Raw genomic sequence first — 12,259 nt, forward strand, 5'->3', positions numbered from 1 at the left:
TGGCCATAGCCGGCCGTGCTGCCCCCCCTGCAAGGGAATAAGCGGACTTCAGGCAGATTTCTACCTTGCGGTCCGTAGCATCCTTAAGGGAGGACATGGATGGCATCGGCAATGTGGCACTACGGACAAGACGGGTCACGTGAGAATCCACCTGTGGAGGGGATTCACACTTAGCAAAATAATTATCCGCGAACGGATAAGCCACCGCCAGGCGTCTCTGCGGCTGGTATCTTTTGCCAGGTTGTTTCCACGCCTCCTCTAAATGGTCCACCAACTGACCCGAAAGAGGAAAGACTGTGGCATCGCCCTTCACATCTTTGAAAAAGGCATACTTAGATTTAGCCGCTGGGGGAACTTCGTCCTCAATCACCAAGGCTGTGCGGACCGCCCGAATAAGTCCAGGAATATATACTTTGGACGTAGCATCAGCGTCCTTAGTATGGAAAGGTTCCTGATCGTAAGGATCCAGAATCTCCCCATCATCAGACGTCCCTTCGTCATCCTCATAAGGAGCGGACAGAGACGCCACCGGCCTTTTATGAGGCCGCATCACAGACTCCCCTTGCAACACATCCGACAAGTGCTGTACAGAACTCGTCAGGGAGTTAACCCACGCTGGCTCCTGAGAACCCGGGAGCGGGGAAATAGGGAGACTGTGGGGTACCACCAATTGTCGTGGGAACCCCTGCATGGGTGACGACACCACAGACTGCTGGGACAAACCCATCGGAGTAAACGCGGGCTGCGGAGCTAACTGGCCCACTAAAGCTGTTAACGCCTGAGCGAAACAAGCCCAGGGTGGCTCCTGTACCGGTGCTGTAACCGTAATAGGCCGCGCCATGGACAAACACTGCCGGCAAAGGCCCTCCGCGCTACCCTCCCCCTCCGCTAACGGTACTTTGCACGTGGTACACTGTAGCCGGAGGGGAAAATCACTTTCAGACATGATGGCACCACGTATGTGACCTCTCTCACCAATTAAGTATTAAATAGGCGAGAGACCACCCTGCAGCACCGCACCGCAAGGGCTTTAGCAGAAAGAACAGGGACAGTAATAAAGCTGACAGTTTAGAGAAGAAAAGTTACAGGCAGCGCTAGCACAGTCACATACAATGCAGAGAAACAACAATTCCTGCACTAACAGCGCTGATCACTCAACTACACAGACACAGGGCCTGGTAGGACACAGCGCTGCATACACAGACCTGAGCCACAGCGGAGGAGAGGTATGCGGGGGGACCCAGACCACGATGCTTCCTTCCAGACTTCCAGCAGCGTTCACCATGCGTTGCAGAGAAGATGGCCGCCGAGGAGCAGAGAGAAGCTGGCCTGGGGGAGGAGCGCTGACACAGGACCAGTCAGCACAGTGCAGAGAGGGCTGTGTGCAGCGGGGGAGGCGCCGGCTGTGAGACAGGGAAGGCGCGCTCCCCTGGCATGCATTTAACCCCTGGGACGCCGCAGCGCTACCGCTCTGCTGCGGTCCGCTGTCCCAGGGGGTAGTGGAAGCGCAGGTTGGTCGCCTGGCTCCACGCTGCAGCCAGTCCCCAGGGAGCCCCCTGCCTGGGGACTTAGGACCATGTGATCAGCGGGGACCCACCGCGGGACCCCGCTGCTTACCTCTGTCCCCCTTGAATCCGGCCATGGTCCGGAGCATCTGGGGTCACCGCTAGCTGTGACCCCAGACGCCCACCAGCATCCCCGGATCAGTACCGGCGTTCTGGTACCGGCGGGGTGTAGGGAAGACAGCATGGACGTCAGGACTGACTGTCCATGCTGTTCATCCAGATGTGCAGCCACAGCTGCATGAAGAAAAAGCTTCAGGGGCTCTTCTAGCCCCCACTCCAACAGGTGCACCCGACTCCGGCCGGGCACCAAACTAAACTGAGGTGCCTTGGCCCGGGGGCGGGGTATAGGAGGGGGACCTAGTGCATCCTGGGAGGCTGAAAGCTTAACTCTTTGGTGCCCTGCGACTGACGTCACACCTATACCCCAAGGTATCCTGTGGATACCCTATGGACCCTGAAGTAGAAATATCATTATCTACTGTATACAATGTCTATTCATATGGGTATAGGCAGTGCAGGAACAAGTCAGAATTCAAGGCCTGATGCAGCAAGGATCACAGTTGCTAATACGCATGCGATCGGCCAATTGTTGCATTCTGCGCATGCGTGAGCCGGCCACTGCAATCGGGACCACGCAGACCAATCGCAGAGTGATTTACAGGTAGTGCCGTCTGTGGGTGGTGACTGGGGGTGGTCGGCAAAATGCAGGCGTGCCAGTGCATTTGAATGCCATTACATGGGCGTGCATACATTAGTCACTGCGATGCCATACGCATCCTGAGGTCTCATAGCGTGCGCTGAAGTTAGCAATTTCTAAGCAAAGTGTGTGTGAGGCTCGATTGTACAGATGGTTTCGCCGTCTTGCTAAACATTACGAATGTGTAGTGCTGCGGTGGCATAGCGATCTCAATGAATTAGCATACTATCGAAGGTGAATTGCGTGCGCAATCACTATTGCATTCGCAGTTGCGATCCGTAATGAATCAGTTCCTGAACCTCTCATTAACTATTATGTAATGTACTGGGTCAAACTGTATTTTCCATAAGATAAGTTTCATTTTAAAGTCCCTATTGAGTGCCTTCTTTTCTCTCTCTCTCTCTATATGTATATATACACACACACACAGTATGTATATTATATATATATATATATATTTTTTTTTAATCTATAGCTCCACCCCCAGTTCCTGAACCTATTTTTTTCAGAAAAATAGCCCTGGGTATAGGTATGAACAGCTAGTCAGAGACAGCTCAGTTAGTGGTGACACGTTCCCTGCACCCCGGCTAATTGGTGCTGCTACTTGCAGTGCCTGCTGCGTCCTCTCCCAGCATCAATACACACAATTCAGAGTGACAGGTGGTTTAGCAAGCAGTCACTGGAAAAGTGGCAGCGTTTTCCTGTCCTGCTGTCTCCTCCAGTGAGAAAGCCCAACCCACCCACTCCGGCCAGATGCTTTGGGGTATTGCGCCTGCGTGAGCCATCACAAATTAATAGATCATCAAATGCTTTTGAGGCGATGGTTAGTTACAGGAAGCTCGTCCCACCATTCGATGATGGGCTTCCGATATCCTTTCCTAATAGAAATTATACAATATGCTGCCATTATATAAGTAACTTAATAATAATAATTCATACGAACTTCGCTGTGTTTTACCAATACACCTTGCCTCGACACTGATTCTGCTACTAATCTATGATGGAGATTTATCAAAGCTTAGAGTGAGATAAAGTGGAGATAGATAAAAGGGGTCTATGTACTAAGCCTTGGAGAGAAGTACCAACCAATCATCTTCTGTTACAGGCTGTTTGAAAATTGATAGAAGCTGATTGGTTGGTATTTTCTCTCTCTCCAAGCTTTGAAACATCTACCGCTATATCTTTAATATCATTTTGATTAAAAGGAGCAGTGAATTCAGACTTTATATATAGATTAAGTGATGGGATGATCCATTTATAGTTCTAGAGCCAGTGCTGCACTTGCTGGGTAGTGGGTTTACCTAACAAATAATGCAAATATGGTAGTGTATAGATCCCCTTCAGCATATCCCTCCCAACATTTGAGATTCACAGGTCGGGACTCCCACACGTCGAAGGCGGGCGCTCCCGAAAAGGGGCTTTAGTCTATCCATAAAGGGGCATGGCCTCGCAGCACCCCCCCGTTTGCATCACTAATGGGCGTGTCCAGCATCTCCGAGTTGCTGGGCTGCCCACAGGCTTCCTCCCTGCACCGTGAATAGATGCCATGTGCACGATATCTATTATCGCTCTGCTTAGCAACGGTGTGTGCTTCCCCCAACCTCCCCCCCACCACGGGACACTGCAGCCCGCGAGTGGGACAGTTGCAATTAAACGTGACTGTCTCGCTGAATGCGGGACAGTTGGGAGGTATGCTTCAGTATTTTTACCTGGAAGTGACGTGAAGTGAGGGTGGAAGTGTGGTTCCATGTCCATAAGGTCCATCAAAAGAAGAAACATTTCCCCCACGGGCTCACCAGGCTTCAAACACAGCCCCTCAGGCACGGTGGCTCGCTTTCCTTGCCACATGTTTATATTCCCCCTCTATGTCCCCGTGGATCGTACTGTCCAACGTCATTCCTTACTATCCACATGGACATAGAGGGGCAGAGCCGGCCCTAGGCATTATAAGCAAATGCCTAGGGGCGACTGAGATGCCTAGGGGCATCCCAGGGCTCTCTGACGCTGCCCCCCCAGCCTAACTACCCCCCTGTTGCCGCGATCGGAGAACACAGCGATTGGCCGGTCACATGACTGTGTGTGATCGTCCACCCGGCCAGGTCAGAATGAGCTTCTCAATGGGCTGGGTGGAGCTGCAGCTCCAGGCCCCATATCAAAATAAGCCCACCACAACCACTGTGCTGCACTGGAGACAGGAAAACTTTTTCTCCTGTTCAGTTTGGCAGCAGCTGCCAGAGGCCCCACCCACTCAAACCGCAACCCCTAACCCATCCCCCCACCACCGCCCGCTCTAGGTTGAATGTATCACTACCCGGCATAACAAATTTGTTGATGGTGGCGCAGTGGAAGGCTGCATAAGCCCTCCCTTCGCCGCACACTCGCAGTTTCTCTGCGCCTTCCATGCGCCGTGACCTTATGCCGTGTGACAAGCACTGCCCCACCATAGTTCTGAACAGCTGCAGCAGCCAAGCTCAGCTCCGGGAAGGCGGCCTTTAGATCGTGATTGAGGCTGAGTTAACTAGCTGCTGAAGGGCTGCTTAGGATGATCGGGGACAACCTATTGGCTGCTACTGCTTGTGACCTAGGTGTCCTGCAGTTCCCTGGTAAAAGGCACTGACTGACTCTGACTGAGGATTTCACTAATTGTAGTTATTTTTTATATGTTGTGTTAAATTATATATATATATATATATATAATGTGTATATGTATATGCACTAGTTTAACTGTCTCCTCCATGCTTGGCTCTGCCATCTCTTTCTGACCCTGCCACCTCTCAGCCTGTGTGCCCCCCCTCATCACAGCTCCATCCTGATCCCCCTACCCCCACCATTGCAGCTCTGTCTCACCCTCCCCAAAGTTTCTATCCAGCCCCCCCATTATGGCTCCTACACAACACCCCCCACCCATCACAGCTCTGTGACGTCACACTTAAGATTTCAACGTTTCGAGTATATTTATTTTCAACCCTTCATCATTCATTACTGATATACTCAAAACGTTGAAATCTTAAGTGTGGAATTTAGGTTCTTTAAAAGAAATCCGACGGGTGCCGCTGTAATAGATGTGTGTATATTTATCTATCTATCTATCTATATATATACAGTATGTATGTATATATACATTACCAAAATATATGTATGTGCATATATGTATATACAGCATGTGTATATTTAAATTTGTGTGTATATATGTACATATGTGTAAATGTATGTGTATATATTATGTGTGTGTATATATGGTTCTGTCAGACTGGCATTTCTGTTAAAATGCTCTGGAGTCCGCCATTAGTGATTGCTGAAGACTAGGGGAGTCCGTCATTGACTTCCGCCTTGTCTCTTACATATGATGTAATGGCTCATTCAACGCTCATGCAGCGCAGCATTTTGCTTGACAAAAGTGCAATAAAGCACTTGAACGTTCCATTACAGCATCAGTGTGATGTCAATTAATTTGAGACCGGTGTCACCGCCCGTTTGCATGTGTACATCTATATATATAAGGCCAAAATCTTCCCAGCCAAAATATTGCCTAGGGCACCAAATTGTCTAGGGCCGGCTCTCTAAGAGAGGGAATATAAACATAATGCGAGGGAAGCGAGCTACCGTGCCCGAAGCATGGCGAGCGAACACATTTCTTCATGAAACAGCACTTCCGCCCTTACCTAACGTCATTTCCAGGTCCTTAAGGTCAACCGAAAAGAAACACGCGAGGACTTACCAATATGGCTGCCTCAGTGCTTCCGGCGCACAATTGTATCGTCACCGGCAAAAGCCCAGGCTATGTTTTGCTGTCAGAGTAATGGGCCGTTTGGCGAGATCATGTTTTGCGACGCTTCCGGTGCGAGTATAGGTGGCGAGTGGTGGTGGTGTGAGGTCAGGCTCGGCGCAGCAGGCCGCAGTGACTCCCAGCCATGGAGGTTCCCCTGCCCCCCGACGGTGAGAGACCGCATACGTGCAAATACTTGCTGTGGGATTTGTATATTTTACCTTTGCACATAGAGGCCCGTGTGAATAATACTGGTGATAGCGAGACCTTATCTTTTTGTGTCTGGTGTGTTAGAGCTACAGCATAATTATATGCCAGTGTCATTACTAGGAATAGTAAAGGTGCACAGTGCTCAATATAAACTTACAATATCCCAATCTAAACACTTAGATAAATTCGTTATCACTAGTTAGAGTTGGTGGGGTAGATGGTTGTAAGCTACTAGGAGGAATATGTTTCTAAAATTTTCTGGAAAATAGAGTGTAATGTCAGATTATAGTTTACTTTTGTTACAATGTAATTATGTCCAGAATAATGGGGGTGGGGGATCTACAGCACCTATATCTTAATTTAAAATCTAGCATCCTAATTTAAATGGCTCAAGCCTTATGTCTTTGCCTGCTTGTATTTTTTTTCTGGTGTCCCTTTGTAAGTAGAAGGATGACAAAGTAACCTAATGTTTAATAATTCTCTGACTTTTTTTCCCCACTATTGTGAAAGCTGGTGATTGACAGTTGAATGACTGGACTTGTGTATTTCAGGAGCGTAATGCCAATATTACACGTGGCAAACATTTTTTCGGTGTTATTTATTCGGATGCCCATATGTGATAATTTTGCTATTGGTTTCTTGATGTGACTGACAAATTCCTTATACTGTATCTACATAATGGTGTCCACCCTGCCTTGTGTATTTTCTATGCTTTGTGGTGGTATTGGTGGGTCATCAGCAATGCCTGTATTCATCCACATTTGAGTCCAGTATAATTTATTTCATTTCTAGTCTAAATAGCACTTTATGTTATGTTGCTATACATGTAAATAAGCTTGTGAGAGCATAGAGCTATTGAAATTGGTGAACAAGGAATGCACATCGTACTTATATTTTTTTATTTATTATTTCTATAGACCAGGAGCTTCGTAATGTAATTGACAAGCTAGCACAGTTTGTGGCTAGAAATGGGCCTGAATTTGAGAACATGACCATGGAGAAGCAGAAAGAAAACCCAAAGTTTTCATTCCTGTTTGGCGGAGAGTACTACAGCTACTACAAGTGTAAACTTTCTATGGAACAACTGCAGTGTATGTCTAATGTTTCTGAAAAATGGATGCTTTTGTGTAGTGATTCTATTCTGTATTCTTTATTAAGTTGCTGATTATTTTTATATATGCTAGAACTTTATTTTTTTATGCATTTTGTCAGGGAAACCACCAGCTTCTTTGCATGGTTATATTACTATACAAATGTTGAGTTTTGCACCTGATGTGTCATACATGCCCTGTGTTAGAAGGCCTATGCATTTTGTATCCAGTCTTCATTTCAATAAATGATATTGCAGTCTATAAACATCTGGAAAAGTAATAGAAATCCATATGGTATCACTTGGTATAGCAGTATGTATATTATTACAGGTGTATTTTGTTTCATCTTCCTTCAGATTATACCTTTTTATAGATTGCTCCTCTTTTAATTCATGGATTTCTTCAGTGTGGTTCCACTCTTTGAGGAGCGGATAGTCAGGATTTCCTTCCCTTTTTCTAGCATAGCACATATTGTTATTCTTTGGATTGTTGTGGACATATTTTAGTTCAGGGTTTCACTTATTTTTATTTTATAAGAATGGGTTGGTAGTTTTTATTGCTTTCAATTGTCTTTGCTTTCCGTCCAATTCAGTGGTTTGCAAGCAAACTCAGGACTTAGAACCCACGCCTCCGATCGCCACAATTCCCCCACCAGATCTGCCTATGCCCCCTACGTTGGTGCCACCCCCACAGGGGGCAACTGTCCTAGAGGAACTTATTCAGCAAAGCCAGTGGAGCATGCAACAACAAGAACAGCAACTCCTTACCACGAGACAGGTATTGGTCTGATTTGTCTGCAATCTAAATTAGTTAGAAAAATTAGATATTACTGTGTGTGTGTATATAATATATCTCCACTCTATGTGCAGGGTGCTGATCAGTAAGGAGGGCATATTAAAATTTTCAAGGGCAAAATTTTATACCTAATGTATCGCTACAGCTACTGTAGTGGTACATCATGTTTTTAAATTTTGTCCTTCAAAATTTAAATATGCCCTCCTTACTGATCAACACGTAGAGTGAACACTAATATATACTTGTTGCCAGGTGTGTGTGTAATGTGTATGTATGTATATAAAAAATAAATATATATATATATATATATATATATGTCTGTCTATCTCTCCTCTGCCTTTCAGGAGCAAATCTCAACTGCACTAGTACATGCCATTGAGCAGCAAATGCAGAAACTGCGTGATGAAACTCAACTGGATATGACAGAGTTTGATAACTTGCTACAGCCGATCATTGACACGTGTACAAAGGATGCCATATCTGTAAGTAAATACATTTCTGTCTTACATTTTCCAACAATGATCCAGTCAATTATAATTTCTGGTTGATTAGACTTCTCCCTTGTGTTGGCTCCTCAGACACTGGGCTATTGCAGATTGTGGCCTGTATTGGAGCTGTCCTTGTTTCTATGAGTTTTAGATGTCTTTAAATAAGGGAAATAATAATAAATGCCTAATGCGCACATTTACATATATTCTTCAGGGTCCATAGGGCTCCACAGGGAGACCTTGGGGTGTAGGTGGTGGTTGAGGACCGGGCACCACACAGTTAAAGCTTTCAGCTCCCAGGATGCACTGGTTCAACTCTCTATACCCCGCCCCCGAGCCAGAGGCACCTCAGTTTCGTCGGTGCCCGGTCAGAGTCGGGTCACCATTATACAGCGCAAAAATGCTATTATTTTATGATTTGATTTATTAAAACTTTTTTGAATGTTTCCTGCTGAGCGTGCAGCAACAGGCTGTCCACAGGACGACTGCGCTGCCACTTTCCGTCACCCCTCCGGGAGCCGCAACGCCAGCTTTGGCTGGGAATTTCGGCGGGCATCGTGGTCTCCTCGCTAGCCGGCCCCGCTGACGCACCCAGACTGCAGCCCGGACGCAAGGGGACAGGTAAGACAGGTCATCGCTTGCGGTGACCCGCGGATGACAGTCATCTCTGGTCTCAGTGGACAGACCGGAGGTGCTGAGAGTGAACACAGCCTTTGTCCAAAGTGATCCACTAGACCACCAGGGTACAGATGGAGCGGGAGTCCAGCGTCCCAGTGGGTAAACAATCAGCATGGGGGGGTCAGCTATCCACATTAAAGCGGCCCCTCAGCTCAGGGCGCCATTCCTCTGAGGTCTTGCTTCCCTGAACTGCTCTCCTCCTCACACCACGCCCCCTCAGAGGTCTCCGGCGGCCATTTTCCCCAGGCTCAGCCACAGCTCTCTCAGGGAAACGCAGGGTCCGGTCCCCCTACATACCTCTCCCTGGAGTCAGGTTATGTAGCGCTATAGCCTACCAGATGTTGAGTCACTGACCACAGAATCTGTAGGGCCATTCTGCAGTTATATTGTATTTCTGCATTGTATGTGACTTGTCTGTTTATTTCTCTATACTGTCAGTATATATCTCTTTCTACTTCAGGGTCCATAGGGTATCCACAGGATACCTTGGGGTATAGGTGTGACGTCAGTCGCAGGGCACCAAAGAGTTAAGCTTTCAGCCTCCCAGGATGCACTAGGTCCCCCTCCTATACCCCGCCCCCGGGCCAAGGCACCTCAGTTTAGTTTGGTGCCCGGCCGGAGTCGGGTGCACCTGTTGGAGTGGGGGCTAGAAGAGCCCCTGAAGCTTTTTCTTCATGCAGCTGTGGCTGCACATCTGGATGAACAGCATGGACAGTCAGTCCTGACGTCCATGCTGTCTTCCCTACACCCCGCCGGTACCAGAACGCCGGTACTGATCCGGGGATGCTGGTGGGCGTCTGGGGTCACAGCTAGCGGTGACCCCAGATGCTCCGGACCATGGCCGGATTCAAGGGGGACAGAGGTAAGCAGCGGGGTCCCGCGGTGGGTCCCCGCTGATCACATGGTCCTAAGTCCCCAGGCAGGGGGCTCCCTGGGGACTGGCTACAGCGTGGAGCCAGGCGACCAACCTGCGCTTCCACTACCCCCTGGGACAGCGGACCGCAGCAGAGCGGTAGCGCTGCGGCGTCCCAGGGGTTAAATGCATGCCAGGGGAGCGCGCCTTCCCTGTCTCACAGCCGGCGCCTCCCCCGCTGCACACAGCCCTCTCTGCATGCTGCCGACTGGTCCTGTGGCAGCGCTCCTCCCCCAGGCCAGCCTCCTCTCTGCTCCTCGGCGGCCATCTTCTCCAGAACGCATGGTGAACGCTGCTGGAAGCGCTGGATGGAAGCATCGTGGTCTGGGTCCCCCCGCATACCTCTCCTCCGCTGTGGCTCAGGTCTGTGTATGCAGCGCTGTGTCCTACCAGGCCCTGTGTCTGTGTAGTTGAGTGATCAGCGCTGTTAGTGCAGGAATTGTTATTTCTCTGCATTGTATGTGACTGTGCTAGCGCTGCCTGTAACTTTTCTTCTCTAAACTGTCAGCTTTATTACTGTCCCTGTTCTTCTGCTAAAGCCCTTGTGGTGCGGTGCTGCAGGGTGGTCTCTCGCCTATTTAATACTTAATTGGTGAGAGAGGTCACATACGTGGTGCCATCATGTCTGAAAGTGATTTTCCCCTCCGGCTACAGTGTACCACGTGCAAAGTACCGTTAGCGGAGGGGGAGGGTAGCGCGGAGGGCCTTTGCCGGCAGTGTTTGTCCATGGCGCGGCCTATTACGGTTACAGCACCGGTACAGGAGCCGCCCTGGGCTTGTTTCGCTCAGGCGTTAACAGCTTTAGTGGGCCAGTTAGCTCCGCAGCCCGCGTTTACTCCGATGAATTTGTCCCAGCAGTCTGTGGTGTTGTCACCCATGCAGGGGTTCCCACGACAATTGGTGGTACCCCACAGTCTCCCTATTTCCCCGCTCCCGGGTTCTCAGGAGCCAGCGTGGGTTAACTCCCTGACGAGTTCTGTACAGCACTTGTCGGATGTGTTGCAAGGGGAGTCTGTGATGCGGCCTCATAAAAGGCTGGTGGCGTCTCTGTCCGCTCCTTATGAGGATGACGAAGGGACGTCTGATGATGGGGAGATTCTGGATCCTTACGATCAGGAACCTCTCCATACTAAGGACGCTGATGCGAAGTCCAAAGTATATATTCCTGGACTTATTCGGGCGGTCCGCACAGCCTTGGTGATTGAGGACGAAGTTCCCCCAGCGGCTAAATCTAAGTATGCCTTTTTCAAAGATGTGAAGGGCGATGCCACAGTCTTTCCTCTTTCGGGTCAGTTGGTGGACCATTTAGAGGAGGCGTGGAAACAACCTGGCAAAAGATACCAGCCGCAGAGACGCCTGGCGGTGGCTTATCCGTTCGCGGATAATTATTTTGCTAAGTGGGAATCCCCTCCACAGGTGGATTCTCACGTGACCCGTCTTGTCCGTAGTGCCACATTGCCGATGCCATCCATGTCCTCCCTTAAGGATGCTACGGACCGCAAGGTAGAAATCTGCCTGAAGTCCGCTTATTCCCTTGCAGGGGGGGCAGCACGGCCGGCTATGGCCATTTGCTGGGTTGCCAGAGCGATGGAGCGCTGGGCGGATTCATTAGAGGCTTCTTTTGAATCCGACTGTCCGGCCGAACAGGCGGAGTTGATTGGCAATCTCCGTGATTCGGCCACCTACATCAACGAGGCGGCTCTAGACATTAGTACTCTGGTGTCTAGAATTTCTTCAGCAGCGGTAGCTGCTCGTCGCACCTTGTGGCTGCGATCCTGGAAGGCGGACGCAGATTCCAAGAAGGGTCTGGAAGCGTTGCCGTTTACCGGAGAAGTTCTCTTCGGTCCGGATCTGGATAAGATTGTGGCCACGCTGGCGGCAGCCAAATCTGCTTGTCTCCCGTCGGCCGCTGCTCCTTCTGGTTCGGGACCATCGTCCTTTCGGTCATCTAGGGCCCAGGGCAGGCCCAAACCACAGTTGTTTCCTCGACAGGCTGGCCCTAAGAAATCGGTCAAGCCCCGGAAGCAGGCATGGAGTACCAGACGTCCGGCCCCCA

The 12,259-nt window shown here is 49.4% G+C and overlaps 1 protein-coding gene across 1 annotated transcript in view; it reads left to right on the forward strand.

Annotated features, from left to right (window-relative positions):
• Nucleotides 1–6,006: 6,006 nt before the first annotated feature.
• Nucleotides 6,007–12,259, forward strand: part of LOC148517650 (calcium homeostasis endoplasmic reticulum protein-like) — a 55,489-nt gene continuing 49,236 nt past the window's right edge. The window contains exons 1-4 of the mRNA XM_088478487.1: nucleotides 6,007–6,198; nucleotides 7,156–7,329; nucleotides 7,922–8,106; nucleotides 8,469–8,606. Coding sequence (XP_088334613.1) covers nucleotides 6,174–6,198; nucleotides 7,156–7,329; nucleotides 7,922–8,106; nucleotides 8,469–8,606 — 522 coding nt within the window. The 5' untranslated portion in view covers nucleotides 6,007–6,173. The remainder of the gene's footprint in view (nucleotides 6,199–7,155; nucleotides 7,330–7,921; nucleotides 8,107–8,468; nucleotides 8,607–12,259) is intronic.

Source organism: Taudactylus pleione, unplaced genomic scaffold (assembly GCF_031769625.1).
Source record: "Taudactylus pleione unplaced genomic scaffold, aTauple2 ptg000214l, whole genome shotgun sequence".
Lineage (NCBI taxonomy): Eukaryota > Metazoa > Chordata > Amphibia > Anura > Myobatrachidae > Taudactylus > Taudactylus pleione.